At 44.1% G+C, this 15,692-nt stretch overlaps 2 protein-coding genes across 3 annotated transcripts; one reads left to right on the top strand and one right to left on the bottom strand.

Moving 5' to 3' along the window:
• Positions 1-84: 84 nt before the first annotated feature.
• On the top strand, positions 85-3,577 carry si:ch211-198p11.6 (uncharacterized). Of its 2 annotated transcripts, none has more exons than XM_063472504.1 (5): positions 85-180; positions 772-813; positions 917-1,027; positions 1,566-1,703; positions 2,616-3,577. In XM_063472504.1, exons 2-5 carry the CDS (start codon positions 808-810, stop codon positions 2,700-2,702), a joined length of 342 nt encoding a protein of 113 aa, XP_063328574.1. In that variant the 5' UTR covers positions 85-180; positions 772-807; the 3' UTR covers positions 2,703-3,577. The 2 variants fall into 2 exon arrangements, with proteins under 2 accessions (XP_063328574.1, XP_063328575.1); XM_063472505.1 differs by having other exon boundaries at positions 94-334.
• A 447-nt stretch (positions 3,578-4,024) lies between these two features.
• LOC134626807 (transmembrane protease serine 9-like) lies at positions 4,025-15,253 on the bottom strand. The gene is made up of 10 exons (XM_065470708.1): positions 15,162-15,253; positions 11,983-12,003; positions 11,726-11,902; positions 9,427-9,695; positions 8,793-8,938; positions 8,409-8,706; positions 6,654-6,825; positions 4,969-5,222; positions 4,733-4,830; positions 4,025-4,396 (listed from the first exon to the last, which is right to left on the bottom strand). Exons 1-10 carry the CDS (start codon positions 15,251-15,253, stop codon positions 4,025-4,027), a joined length of 1,899 nt encoding a protein of 632 aa, XP_065326780.1.
• Positions 15,254-15,692: the final 439 nt, after the last annotated feature.

The raw sequence follows: 15,692 nt of genomic DNA, 5'->3' as shown, positions 1-15,692 counted from the left end.
GAAAGCGGACGGTTTGTTTTCGCGCTCGCCTGTTTTGTCCCTGGTGGGCTCCCCTTTGTCTCCATGGTAACGCAGCCGCCGCCATAGCGCGAGCGTTGTCTTGTTTTTGAGCAGCAGCAGTAGCGCGGCGGGTCCAGAGGATCTGCTTTCTTCCACATTTGACGATAAAAACTGACAAATGTGAGTTCACCGAAACTCTGCGCGCTCATGTTTGTTACCCAGAGCGCCGTGAACGCGCAGGACGAGCTTCCGGTCGTTTGTTTCGTTGTAAACCGTCTGTGACGTTTCAAGCTTTTAAACGGTTTTATTAACGGCAGCATCTGCAGCTTAACAGGTAACTGCAGTTAAACTATAATTACCAAAACGGATTCATCAGGAATAAAAGCGTTTCAGAGATAACGACACAAAACGAGCTAAAGATGACAGAATAAGGTGAAATAAATAAATACATTAAAGAAGTAGTGTAAACAAGGAACCAGCCAGAATCCTTTAGAGGCAAACAAAAGAAAAGTAAATGACATAGAATCAGAATAACAGACACGGACATCACTGAAAGCTCAGAAACGGTCAGACTTTAATAACAGCGTTAGACTTCCTTTCATTAAATTAGTTTCTGAAGAGCGTGGCTCTCTGAGTGAGGGTGGCTCCGGCAGCACCCTCGTGTCCACAAACGTAGAAGAGCTTCTGGCACGTGATTTTGTCTGAAACAGAAGATAACGCAAAGTTTTTCCTGTGTCGTGGTGAAACTTTAACTCTCTGTGTGTTCATCAGACACTCCCGAGGCTCCTCTGACTTCAGACAAACACAATGCCGGTGAGGAACCTTCATCCATTACTTTTTGTCAGAGGACGGCAGGTGTGACGCCTCTTCAGCTCGACTGTGACGTGTTTGATGTTCAGTTGGTCTTCTTCTTCAGGTGTTGCCTGTTTGGAGGCTTGCAATCCCTCTGCCTGCAGTGCTGATGATCACTGTGAGCCTGTACATGATCATCCTGGGAATTGGGCTCTGGATCCGATACTGCCTCAAGGTTGGTGCTGCCAGCCCGGTTCATGCTTCTTACTGACGAGAAAACTAAGAAACTTTTTGCACCTTTAGGGGTGCAGCAGCGTGCATTTGAGATGGTTCCCTGTGAGGACCCGTCTTTGCTCTATGGGCTGTTTTTCACCCACTGTGCTGTCAGCTTTGAACTTGTAGTAAAATCGTTTATATTGTAAACCTGGCAGTTGTCATTTTACAGCTTATGAACACTTTTATATCTCAGTAGTTCTTATAAACCTGCCTGTGTCTGCTTGAGGTGCAGTAGTTAACCCTGTGGGTTTATTCAGGTTGTGGCTGTGCAGGCAGTCATGCACTTTTACTGTTCCCCTGATTCTGAGAGATGCGGTTTGTAAAGTGTAACACAGACGACTGGACTCTGGAGAATATCGGCCGACCCAGCTGTGGAAGGGTTATTTATTCAGCATTTAAAGAAGTTTGTATTTGAGGTTACAGCGTGATGTCTGGGGTCTAGCAGGATGCTGACTGAGGTCATGTGACTGATTTTTGCATTTCTGTGTGCCTTTAAGGACTACTGTTCTTTAGAGTGCGGTGAATGCTGCGCAGGCCTCTCTGTGTGCGAGCAGTGCATCAGACTGGGTGAAATGTGCGACTGCCGCCTGCCGGCTGTGGGACCGTTCCTGGCTGAATCGTGCTCTCCGGCTTCTGTAAGTAAACCAGCAGCACTGGTGGTCACACGAGCTCCGGCACAGACCACACATCAGCTCACGTTTGGAAAGACTCTCCTCAATGTTGGTGTAAAATGTGACAAAACACTCAGATGCATCAAACAATGGTGCTGATGAGGTGGGCAGAAGGTTCATTTTACAGTGAATAATTATATAAAATAAATCAATGATAGTCATTAGAAGACACAGAGAGCGATTAAAAACTGTGACGTAAATAAAATGAAGCCTCACTGTTCCTGTATTGATAATGTTTGTGAACTGGGAAGCCAGTGACCCCGTTCACAGTGAGGTGAACATTACCTGCAGAGCTGTGTGTCAGCTGTCACCAGAAAGGAAAGGTTCTTCAGAGGGTGCTGGACCGCCCCACCATGACTGACAAAGGCTTGCAGATCCTGTAAATGTTAAACAACACTGTGTTTTCCATTTTGTGCTGCAACCCACAAAGAATTTGAATCAGCAGGCTGTTAAACCCACAGCTGACCTCTGAACTCTCGCTGCTGTAGAAAAAGCTTCTTCTTGTTGTTGCCTTATGTGAAGAAAGTAAGCTTATATATGATCAAGATTATCAGCTGTGTTAGCTGATCAAAGTGCACCATTAATGCAAAATGTATAGTTTGGTTTGGATTAATAAAATCAGCAGGTATGAATCACCACACGCCTCATGATCTGAGTGTTATTATCATGGGTATAATAGTAACTTGAAATAATAAATGTGTGTGGGTAAAACAGCTTCCTGGCTGCAGGAGAAGTTCACCTGCTGGGGCAGGTGAAGCTACACAAGCGTGCTTGTTGGTTTCTGGGGGTTCTTCAGGACACAGAAGGGTCCGCCGTTAAATCCTCGCCCAGAAAGTTAGTCTCCTGTCTGATCTGCTGTGTTTTTCTTTCCTACAGTGCTCCAGGTGGGACTGTGCCTGTACCTGCCAGGTTCCTGACTGCGACACCTGCAACTGTTTATGCTTCGAGATCAGGATGAAGTAGGAGGCGAGGATGGCGGTGCTCATCCACCGAACTAATTTTATACTTGTTATAGCATTTACAGCGGAGATGGAGGTGGCTACACACAGAACCGGCCTTACACCTTCTCTTCTGAGTCATTCACTGACTTTTTCTCTTTGACTCTTTGAGACTGAACATTTTTCTTTCATTGCCAGAGAATGGGTTGCCTTGCCGCTGATAGGCTAACCGGTAGCTATATGCTGATATATTTCTTCTGTAAATGTGGCTCCATAATCATTATGGTTGGCTGGCCTTTTCTACAACATCACACTGCTGCTCTGTACACTAATTTCTGCTAATTTAAGAGACTACCAGCCACCACCATCACATATCCTCCTCTACGTTTACTATAATTACTGTCTTTGGACCATCTGTGTGTTCATCTGAGTAGCTGCATCGATCTTACTCGGATCACACGGAGCTGACTGAATGGGCAGGTTTTCGCTTCCTTCCTGATCAGGGTCCACCCCTGGATGGATTGTGATAATGTCGACTGTAGGTGTCTAAAATGGGGCCATTATCTCTGACAGGCTGGTCTTGGATTAAAAGTATCAACGCCAAAAGAGACCTTGTGCCTTACGAAAACGGCCCGAGGTCACGCCGAGCTGATGTCTGTTTTGCTGAAAGTACATTCAGTACCTTGTTTTTGATGAATGGTTTATTAAATCCGCATTCACACCACAGAAGCTTCTTCTTGTTTTATCTCCTCCCACTAAAACCTCCCTCCTCAGGATGTAGCTACAAAGTTACAGCTGAGTTTGCACACAGTGCCATATGTACATGAGCATGTTCAGGAATTGTACTCCTGTTTACGTTTCCAGGACAGTACTGCAAACAGGAAGGATTTCCACATCATCTCAAAGCAATAAAACAGACACACTTTGTGTTTACCCCACAATTTCTTATTCTTTCATCCCTCATATCAAACATTTGTTTTCCACATGTAAATTCTTTATGTCATTTTATCTGTTTAGCTGATGTTTGCTGACTTCTGCTCACCAACTAAGGCGGGATAAATGTGCTTGACCTTGATCCTGGAGCTGGATATAATTCTGTTAATACTGCAGTGCACTCTGAGATTTGTAGTCAACCTCTCCATCAGGTGGTTTGTGCTGTTGATTTATCCAGTAGAATTTCATGTATGATTTGATCCTCCACAGCTTCACCACTGAGCTTTCTTTAGATAACCGGTTAAGAATCAAGTCAAATTTTTGCAGGCACGGCTTTAAGCCTGAAAGTCTCAAAGTTGAGGCTTGTTCACATTCATTTGTGTCCGCGACATCATGTAAATCAGGTCAGACTCTCTACAGGAAGAATTGGAGACAAAGGGTGAGGCTGAGGAGGTGGAAGATGGCAAATGTGAAGGCCTGAGCCGGACGACCCCCGCTGGTGTCAAACACACTATTTGAGTCATTTGTGGTGGTGGCCATAGTGGTGGTATAGGTGCTGCTGGTAGTGGTAGTGATGGGGGCATTGGTGGGGTTGGCAGTGGTGTTGGAAGCCGGAGACAAGCGCATCTCAAGGGTCTCAGTCAGGAAGGAGTCAAAGGAGCTCACTCTGGTGAAGGTCATGACTGAGTTTCGTCTTCTCCTGGCAGAGGGGCCTGGAGCTGTTAACACGACCGCCTGGAACCAAGAGCCGTCCTGCTTACACATCAGCGGGCCGCCAGAATCACCCTGAACAAAGAGACAGGAAGGTTCAAATTTAAAATTCAGAATTATTTGGGTGCCGTGTTGTTCCCTCTAATAAAAAATGTAAAAAGGCTTAAAAATAACACAAAATACAGAAGCTCTCTTAAATGAAATCTAATTGGCCCGTAATGAAGACTGAAACTTCAAAGCTAGAACTGCTTTATGTTTGTACATGTTTCTAAAGATTGTAAGCACTCTGGAAACTCAAGATGATGAACTATCCAAATTCAACATGTGACTGTGATAAGCAGCTAAATCCAAGGTCCAGAATAAACATGTCAGCAGACAGTGTGTTATGAGAAGAAGAATCCAGTCATTTACCTGCTGTAGTGCAAACACGTCTGTACAGATGCTCTCACTCGATGATAAGTTCCCACAGTTTACCACCGAGGTCTGAAACTGCTGCATAACTTCCTCAGCTAACATTATGAAAGATAAGGAAATCCTGATGTTTGACTAAAGAAACTGTAAGTGCAGTGGTCCACATGTGTAATCTGAGAGATGGACTGGTGCAGAGTCTGGGCAGAGCTCTGTCAGCCTTCATGTTGCTGACTCACCTCCTCCTCTTCCAGGACTCCAACCGGCCGCCCAGCACGCCAAGCCCTCAGCGAAGGTTCGCCCGTTGTCCAAGCAGATGGGCTGGATGTAGTCGGTCAGGGTGGGCTGGGCAGATAGACGGAGGATGGCTATGTTGGTCCCGGTCGTGTTGCTCAGAGTGATATTTGTCACATTCAGCGTCATCTCAAAGGGGTTGGATCCATTTAGCTTCAGACGCCCCAACACGACAGTCCACTCGGACGCTACAGGGGAGCTGTGGGAGGAACGAAGCACACAAACATAATCTTCATCAGCTTCAAACAAGATCTACACCTTTACACTCAACTTCATGGGACCCAAGTTTTACACATTTGAACCTGGTGACATTCAGGCCTGGTTCTAATTAAAGAGGTAAATATTTAACTAGATGAACTCCATGCAGAGCAGCATCCATGACGGCAGATGTGATGTTAGGTCGGGAACAGGGCTGGAGGTGGGTTGCACTGTGGCTTGCAGATCCACAGTAACCACTGTCAAAACAATTCACTTCAATTTTATTTATACAGCGCCAAAGTCTAAAATTGGGCCAAAATCGAAGCCTTGTTATATTTCTATAGAGCTGCACATCAGGTTACACTGTAAATAACAAAGTACCTATGGACTAGATTTAGCACAGAATCAGCTTAAATGCTAACCCTGTGTGGGACTGACCAGTTACATGTGTGGAAAGTATAGAAGTGTGGCACCATCAGGTGATGTGGGCTGGCACTGAGATCAGCTGATCTGCTGGGACTGTGTTCAGTTTCCATTTTTAAAGACTCGCTCATTTCCTTAAAGGGATGGTTACATTTGTAGTCTGTTGGGCACAGTTTTCACTGGTGGACTGATCCACAGTGGAATACAGTTTGTTTACAACACATTGAGTCAGTTTGAACTGTAAAAAGTAGGTTTACAGGTTTACATCTGTGGTCCATCTACATGTGTATGCTTTTAATTTAATTCTGTAACTTTACTGTAGATATTTCGCTGTGTAAAGCAAACAGCGGTGAACGGGAGCAGCTGCAGACTAAACTTTTCTTCGTGTTGAGCTTGTTGCTCAGGGGGTTTGATTCCCGTCAGCTTTTCTCAGTGAAGGTTTTATAGTGATTACTGGAACAAGACGTGCTGCTTAGGATGCTAGAAACTTCATTTCACCTGTGTGCATTTTGCTAATTGCTCCACCTCTTTGATCTTTGCTCTCTAATGTGAAAATTATGATTCATCATAAAATGCAAACATGTGTTACAACTCTTGCTTGTGCTGTTGTTGGTCTTTCAACCATCTTTAGAGAGGAGCAACATCCTAACAAACAAAGAACTGCATGTTAAAAACAAAACTATCCACTGCAGCCGCTGTCTGTGCCTTTTTTTTTGTCTTTCATGTTTTTCCTTGTGGTTCCTCCCTCAGCTGTCTCTTCCTGTTTTGGTCAACTTGTCAACCAATCAGCATTTGACTGGACAGTGTCATACACGTCACCCAGCGTGCAGTTTGAATTTTGGTGGATTAAATGGGAAGGCATCTGAAATGAATTGAAACCGGTCTTCGTACACTGTCGGTATCAAAGTTCATACACAGATGGGCACAACCATAGTACTAGAAATTACGCAGGCGCAGAGGATGAACTGTTTGATCGTCTGTCCAAACTTAAACCTCAGCTTCAACTCACCTTGAGAAACAGTCAGCGTCGCTCAGCACCGAGACCAAGGTCACCAGAGTCCCACCACACACGTGACTTCCATTCTTCTGTAGGCTCACCATCCATGGCCACAAGCCAGCCATCACTGAGGTCCCCTCCAAAATGTGAGGACTCCTTGGCGCTTGTCCACAGACCACCGCTGAGGAGAAAAAACAGAAGTAATGTTAAAAAAAACCTTTAACCACATGAACCCATCAGTACAAGTTCAGTTAGTATGTACTAGACTCAAGGTTAGAATATTTTTCATAAAGTGTTGTCATGATGGGCGCTCACATTGGGGAGTAGCTGGAGGCAGCATGGCTGTAGTGGAGGTGGTTTTTGCTGAGGTGGTGGTTATAGGTATGGTATTGGTGGCAGTTGTAGTGTTTGTAGGGGTGCTGGTGGAGGTTTTGGTAGTGGCTGTAGTGGTTGTAGGGGTGGTGGTGTTGGTGGTGGTTGTAGGCGGGGTAGTATTGGTGGCAGTTGTAGTGGTTGTAAGGGGGGTGGTGTTGGTGGCAGTTGTAGTGGTTGTAGGGGTGGTGGTGTTGGTGGCAGTTGTAGTGGTTGTAGGGGGGGTAGTATTGGTGGCAGTTGTAGTGGTTGTAAAGGGGGTGGTGTTGGTGGCAGTTGTAGTGGTTGTAAGGGGGGTGGTGCTGGTGGCAGTTGTAGTGATTGTAGGGGGGGTGGTGCTGGTGGCAGTTGTAGTGGTTGTAAGGAGGGTGGTGTTGGTGGCAGTTGTAGAGGTTGTAAGGGGGGTGGTGTTGGTGGCAGTTGTAGTGATTGTAGGGGGGGTGGTGTTGGTGGCAGTTGTAGTGGTTGTAAGGGGGGTGGTGTTGGTGGCAGTTGTAGTGATTGTAGGGGGGGTGGTGCTGGTGGCAGTTGTAGTGGTTGTAAGGGGGGTGGTGTTGGTGGCAGTTGTAGAGGTTGTAAGGGGGGTGGTGTTGGTGGCAGTTGTAGTGATTGTAGGGGGGGTGGTGTTGGTGGTGGCAGTTGTAGTGATTGTAGGGGGGGTGGTGTTGGTGGCAGTTGTAGTGGTTGTAGGGGTGGTGGTGTTGATGGCAGTTGTAGAGGTTGTAAGGGGGGTGGTGTTGGTGGTGGCAGTTGTAGTGGTTGTAAGGGGGGTGGTGTTGGTGGCAGTTGTAGTGGTTGTAGGGGTGGTGGTGTTGGTGGCAGTTGTAGAGGTTGTAAGGGGGGTGGTGTTGGTGGTGGCAGTTGTAGTGGTTGTAAGGGGGGTGGTGTTGGTGGTGGAAGTTGTAGTGGTTGTAGGGGTGGTGGTGTTGGTGGCAGTTGTAGTGGTTGTAAGGGGGGTGGTGTTGGTGGAAGTTGTAGTGGTTGTAGGGGGGGTGGTGTTGGTGGCAGTTGTAGTGGTTGTAGGGGGGGTGGTGTTGGTGGCAGTTGTAGTGGTTGTAAGGGGGGTGGTGTTGGTGGAAGTTGTAGTGGTTGTAAGGGTGGTGGTGTTGGTGGCAGTTGTAGTGGTTGTAGGGGTGGTGGTGTTGGTGGCAGTTGTAGTGGTTGTAGGGGTGGTGGTGTTGGTGGCAGTTGTAGTGGTTGTAGGGGGGATGGTGTTGGTGGCAGTTGTAGTGGTTGTAAGGGGGGTGGTGTTGGTGGCAGTTGTAGGGGTGGTGGTGTTGGTGGTGGCAGTTGTAGTGGTTGTAGGGGTGGTGGTGTTGGTGGCAGTTGTAGTGGTTGTAGGGGTGGTGGTGTTGGTGGCAGTTGTAGTGGTTGTAGGGGGGGTGGTGTTGGTGGCAGTTGTAGTGGTTGTAAGGGGGGTGGTGTTGGTGGTGGAAGTTGTAGTGGTGGTGGTTGGCACTGGTGGCAGTCCTGTGCAGGTAACACTGAGGTCACTGTTGGTCCCAGTGGACGTGAACGTCATGAAGCCCGGCTGGTTGGAGGAGATCTGGCTGTTGATCCAGGTCTGGTACTGGGATACTCTGGTGTAGACTCCTGGAAGATTCGGTCTGGCACAGCCTGTTCCAAAACTGACGATTCCTGCCTGAATCCAGCGACCGTTCTGCTTGCTCACCATTGGACCTCCTGAATCCCCCTTTGAGAGCAGAAACATTTACTGTTAGTTGAGGAGAAGAAACTGTAGAAGGTGAAAATGTGCCAAACACAGGTAACAACAATCACCTGACAGGAGTCCTTTCCTCCTGCACTTAACCCGGCACAGATCATGTTGTCAGTGATTGTTCCCACTCCATAGTTACAGTTACACTGCCTGTTTCCCACAACAGGAACCTCCACCTCCATCAGGTTTTGTGGAGAAGGAAGGGGCACTGAAGGGGTAAAAAAAAAATGGTTTGAAATAAATAACATGTGACTCATTAAATGCACCCTCAAGCTAAGTATCAAAATAATGCTGCTACTCATAACTCAGGTGAAACATGGATGAAGACTAAATCCAAAGACAAGTTTCTCTGTGCAGTCGTGTGTAAACAAAGATGGGAAACGTCTGTCTGCTGTGGGTCATCCTGTGCTCTTCCACTGGCTGACAGTTGGTGGCAGTAAAACAAAGTAAATGTAGAAATGTGCCAACAAAGTCTGAGACACAGACTGTATAAAAGGATTGATTTTGATTAAAAAAAGACTAATATATAGTTTCTAACTGGTTACACATAATCTTTCTTTCTTGTTTTGAATTGTCTCCACAGACTTAACCTTATAGAAGAATTTGATTATTCTAGATATTTGTGAGACAGCACACTTGTTTCCTGCATTAAAGTGATTATTTCTCTAAAAATGATCAGGTGTCTTTAGGACCCACCTCCACTTCCTATATCGCCCCAGCCGGTGACCCAGCTGTTAACACCGCTGTAGAAGGTGCTGTCTGAAGCTGCCAGGTAGACGGGAGAAATGTAGCTGCTGAAAGTCACCGGTGAGGAGAGCTGCAGGAGGCAGATGTCGTTGTCATCGGTACCAGAGTTGTAGTTTGGATGGTTGATGATCTGTGTTACTGTCAGAGACACTGCATTGAAATTAGTTCCCTGTAGACCCTGAAGGCCCAGATTCACAGTCAGACCGGTTGGAGTACTGCTGAGATCATCAGGAGAGACACAAACATTGCACAGTTATTGTGATTGTTAAAAGGTAGAAAAGAAATAACAAGTTTGACTTCCTGCCCTGTTAGACTTATTAGACCCCAGTCCTTAAAGACTGCTCAATGATCAGCCCTCAGTTTATGTAGCATAGGCCTTCAAGCTGGCAGTAGTTAAAGACTTACTTAAAAAGTCATCACTTGACCCAGCTGCCTTAGCCAATTATAATCTCCAACCTTGCTTTTGTAACATGGTGGACTAATGTTGCCTGTTCATCTCCATGTTTGTTGTGGGAAGCTGGCACTGGTTTCGGGTTGTTTTTTGTGTCACATTTGCTGTGAGTCAATGTTTTGTCTCTCTGTGTAGGTATGTCTTATTACCAGATTTAAGATGACTTAGTAAATATGTTTATGAAGGATAGTTTGCTGCTCTGTGAATTGTATGATTGTGCAGGCCAGGGCCTACTATATGCTGCAGCACAAAGGCAGAGTTTGATCGCTGAGGTCAGTGTGATTACCAGCCTTCTGCTCGCAGGATGGTGGGTTTGGAGGACAACTGCTGATCCCTGTTAAAGTGTAACTGACTTCTTACATAGCTGGCTCTGGCCTCGGACTGTGTGTTTTATCGTTTTTGCAAAAATTACACTAGACTATTTTATCCCTTCATTTTTTGATCATGGTACCAATCAGTTATCTTTCAGAATGTTATTGGATGTTACCTTTTGTTCACAGCTGAGATGGTTGGTCAGATCTAGAATCTCTGTGTGTGTTACACACTCTTTTTGGAAGAGTAGTTGTAAAACAGCTAACTGATTATCTGTAGAGGAATGGCTGATTTGAAGTCTTTAGTCAGGTTTCAGAGCTCAGTACAATAAAGATATTAATCAAATATTTCTTCCATTTGCTTATAATCTGTAAATGACGCTGAAAAACTAGTTCATGCATTTATTATTTTGTGTAATTTATTGTTTTGTGTAATTTTTAATCTTGTTTGTTTGTATGTATTTGTTTGGAAATGTGCTGCCTCTTGGCCAGGACTCCCTTGAAAAAGAGGTTTTTAATCTCAATGGGACATTCCTGGTTAAATAAAGGTTAAATAAATAAAAAAATAAAAATTTATTACTTCCAGGCTGGACTACTGTAATTCATTATTATCAGGAAGTCCTAAAAACTCCCTGAAAAGCCTTCAGTTAATCCAAAATGCTGCAGCAAGAGTCCTGACAGGGACTAGAAAGAGAGAGCAGATTTCTCCTGTTTTGGCTTCCCTTCATTGGCTTCCTGTTAAATCCAGAATTCAAAATGCTGCTCCTCACATACAAGGTCTTAAATAATCAGGCCCCATCTTATCTTAATGACCTTGTAGTACCATATCACCCTATTAGAGCACTTCCCTCTCACACTGCAGGCTTACTTGTTGTTCCTAGAGTATTTAAAAGTAGAATGGGAGGCAGAGCCTTCAGTTTTCAGGCCCCTCTTCTGTGGAACCAGCTTCCAGTTTGGATTCAGGAGACAGACACTATCTCTACTTTTAAGATTAGGCTTCAAACTTTCCTTTTTGCTAAAGCATATAGTTAGGGCTGGACCAGGTGACCCTGAATCCTCCCTTAGTTATGCTGCAATAGTTGTAGACTGCTGGGGGATTCCCATGATGCACTGGGTGTTTCTTCTTCACTATGTGTTTAAATACCTCTGCGCATTTAATCATTAGTTATTATTCATCTCTGACTCTCTTCCACAGCATGTCTTTGTCCTGTCTTGCTCCCCTCACCCCTAACTGGTCACGACCCCTCCCTAAGCCTGGTTCTGCTGCAGGATTCTTCCTGGTAAAGGGGAGTTTTTTCTTCCCACTGTCCCAAAAATGCTTGCTCATAGTGGGCTGTTTGTTTATGTTTTTCTTTTTTAATATTATAGGGTATTTACCTTGCAATATAAAGTGCCTTGAGTTGACTGTTTGTTTAATTTTCTGTTATATAAATATTTATCCTGCGCCCCCCTCCCCCCAGTGTGCAGCTTCACCCTCATTACTCACCTTCTAAAGCAGTGAGCAGCAGTCAGCACCCACTGACTGTTAATCAGGGATCCTCCACAGAAGTGGGACCCATGTGTTTGCAGACTGACCTGCCAGGGCCAGCTGCCATCGGGGGCCACCTGTCCTCCTACAATCCTGGTGTTCAGAGCCGCCTGACCACAAACTGAAGACAGACACCTTTGGATTTACTTACCTGGATGATTGAGCGTGTATCAAGACATAAAAGTAAATCATTACACAAAGAAACTTTATCTTACCATTCAGCCGTGACGCAGACTCTGAAACACAGAAAACAAACATTTTTAAAATAAATAATCTCCATTTGTTGTTCTGTGAATAGTTCACTGTCTGTAATAATTGGAGATAAATATATGAATTTCAGGAGCGGGACCACACCTCCAAATTATCTTAACTTATCTATATATCTTCCCCCAGTTCACCAAGCTGTTCATTCTTGTTTACGTGCCCCACCCTCCCTCACCTTTTCAATTCTTTAACTTCTTCACTTCTTAGTACATCTGACAGGCCCGGGAGCTGCTGTCTAAGCATTCACCTTTACCCACTAAAACGCTGTCAAACCTAAAATGAGGACGTGGGCCCAGCTAGTGAATAGTGGGAATATATACAGTGTGTGGTTAGCTATAACCAAGGGTCTGAGAAATGAAGCCTTTGCCTGCAGTTCCTCTACCATCCAGCAGAGGCTTCAGTAAGTCAGTCCTCATAGACTTCCATGTTAAAACTTTGCAGTAGAAATAAACATGTTTACAGTCTGATACACAAACTGTTTGGTCTCTATACATCATTTCCTCCTTCAAAACATCTGTTTTTATAACTCACCTCTTTAAACTGTATTGAGGATAAAAGTTTGCATCATTAGGGGTGTGGCCTCTTTGACTGACAGGTGGATGGTGACACAGGTTGTAGCTGCTAGCTGTCTCCGAGGCTTCGCCTCAGCTAACTGCAGTCCCTGAACACAAATACAGACCTCTGGACTGTATTTGTGTTGTTGGAGCGTGTTGGAGCATTTTTAATGACATCATCTGACAATATGTCTGCTGTGACGTTACTGTACCAACAGAGCATTCAACAAGTCTGGGCTCCTTTTTTGGTGAAATTGTGGGATTTTAATTGGGTGTTGCTGAGCACTGATTATTATTTTGTCTCTGATACTACCATACAGCTAGCTAGTAATAGCTGATTACTTACTACTCCACAGTCGAGTCCGAATATGATCATATCTGACCAAAAACCAACATTAAGCAGCCAATGTTGTTTCTGTTTTGCTGCTTCACTTGTTCCAGCAAATAAAGCTGTGGCTTGGGATTAACTCTCTGCCTGCCACATGCCCGTTTCTCCAGTGGCTGCAGGAGGAACACCGGGTTTGTTGTTTGTGTTGGTTTCATTTTGGTTGTTTATGGGGTGTTTATGGGGTGGTTCATCTCATGATGTTGTTCCAGATCAGCCCGCTTTTACAGCAGACTGGCTTTACCAGCTGTTCTGAAAATCATTAACATATAGAGTTTCTCTAAACATGTGTGTGTGTGTGTGTGTGTGTGTGTGTGTGTGTGTGTGTTGGGGAGGGGGGTTACTGTGTGACTCAGCAGGATGAAAACACTGATGAGCTGTCGATGATCACGTTTATCTCCCAGACAGAAACCACACAGAGAAATACTGTACACACACTGCACGTTGTACTACTAATACTACTGCTGTATTACTGCAGTACCTGACAGGATGTTAAAGGAGGAGTCCACTGATTATAAGTAGGCAGTACCTGTGTGTGAGCTCACTATCATCATCACCATCAGTGTGTTTGTAGTTCAAACATTCAGCTCAGCACAAGCACCTGATGTTTCTACATTATATGAATATATGTCATGTTTAGCCCTCACCCTCCATAAATACTACATGGTTCATTAGAAAATGGTTTTCTGGGACAGCCTGCTCTGCTTCTGTGGATTCATTCTCAGTCTGTGTTTAGAAAACACAAAAATTTTGCACTCACAGCGAGGTGTATTGCCATCGCAGTAAGTCACTTCCTGCCCTGAACCATGATGAAGGAACCTGTCATCACTCCTTCAGCCGTCACCATAAACTCACACACATCAAATTATTCACACGTTTTCCCCCAAATTTTTTTCTTCAAAAAATGTGATGACTTTGCATCAAAGGGTGAGAAAGAAGAGCTGTTACTGGACAAGCAGCAGAAAAAACAAAAGAAAAAAACTGAAAACAGAGAAAATGTTTTGTTGATGGATGCTTTATGGTACGATTAATAACTTTTTCTTTCAGCTGATCGATCACGGTCAAAGAAGTCAACACACAGCTGCTGATCATGAGCTATATATGTATCTATTGTAACTCAGTTATTGATCGGAAATGTTTAAGCTTTAACAAACCTACATCATGTTAATGTGAATATGCTCACACTCAGTGTTTTTAGTGTCACCTCATGCTCACGTTTAAATCTCTGTTTAGATCTCACTGATCTAAACTGCACTACAGTAAATGTTGTATAGACAATCATTCTGTACAGACGATAATTATAATTATACAACTGTTTATAACTTGCATAGTTCATATTTCTGTATAGTTTTTATATTTCATATTTATATCCTGTTCATAGTTTGTACACCCACTACAGCCTGTACATACTTATAGTTAAAGCTTATTCATAACTTCATACCGTGTACATTGTAACATACCCATAATAGACCCATATTTTTGTACCCTCATACCTATAACAGACCCATTTCTGTAATGTATCTACATATCTATGTTATTGCTAAAGCACTTTCTGGATGGATGCAAACTGCATTTTGTTGCCTTGTACTTGTGACATGTGCAATGACAATAAAGTTGAATAATAATTCTATTCTATTCTACGTTATGATTTATATCCTCAGTCTGTGCAGTGCTGATGCAGAGCAAAGGCACCATAGTTTTCTCTAAAACCACAACTACGTTTGAAGACATGTTTTATTTCACTCAGGTAGAAATGGAAAAAGAAACTTCAGAGAAAAAGTTTCCAATAGAAATACTCAGATCACACTGCTTAAGGTGGATTAATATCACCCACAGTGTTGGTATTTTAAAAACTAACTGTGACTGTGAAATTAAAAATTACATTAAAATGAAAGTTAAAAAATGAATCAAAGTTAAAATAAAATAAAGCAGCTCTAATAACTGTGATACAGACGCTGACTGATGGAGAGCAGTTCAGCCTCTCAGCTGCTTCCAAACCAAACAGATCGTCACATTAATCTGTGTTTTAGCTTTCATAACCAGGATAAAGATGAAGCTAAAACACAACACCAGTCCTCCTTTTCCTGCCGTGTTATTTCCTGCAGTGTCACTTTAAAGTGAAGCGATGTGCTCCTGAGTGTTTTCGCCCTCTGAGTCGTACCTGATGCAGGTGTGTGCAGAGAGCTCTTACCTTGGGTCAGGAGCATCAGCCCAGCAGCCAAACACATCACTTTGTAGAAAGCCATCGCTGTAAGATCCATACCTCCAGACCTGCTGAGGCATAAATAACCTTCCTCTCTCCTCCTCCTCTCTGTCTGCATTAAACACACCTCTCTCTGACACACCCAACACCTCACTGCAGCTCACCTGATCCTCCTCACATCAGATACAGCAGTTTAAACAGTAATTTCAGTTTTCAGGCAGCAATGTTGAACTTTTTTATATATATATTTAATAACTTTTTTAGGCTTAATTGTTAAGCCTGTTCACATTAGGAAACCAAAGTCAAAGTTTCATTTGTCTGCAGTTTGATCAAAGAGACACTTGTCAGGATTTTGCTTACATAAGAAACTGCAGGACAAGTAAAACTGAGTGGCAGTGTGCAACGTTCAACTTCCACCATTTCATCGTTGCCCCTGCATCCCGTTCTTGATGTCTATGGAGCAGACAGCTGTTGTGAACTAAGTGAAGGTCCATCCTTTTTTTGTTCACGCTGGTGTAC

Source organism: Pelmatolapia mariae, linkage group LG4, assembly GCF_036321145.2.
Source record: "Pelmatolapia mariae isolate MD_Pm_ZW linkage group LG4, Pm_UMD_F_2, whole genome shotgun sequence".
NCBI lineage: Eukaryota > Metazoa > Chordata > Actinopteri > Cichliformes > Cichlidae > Pelmatolapia > Pelmatolapia mariae.
The sequence above is the reverse complement of the archived record's forward strand: the minus strand, read 5'-3'. Positions and strand labels throughout refer to the sequence as shown.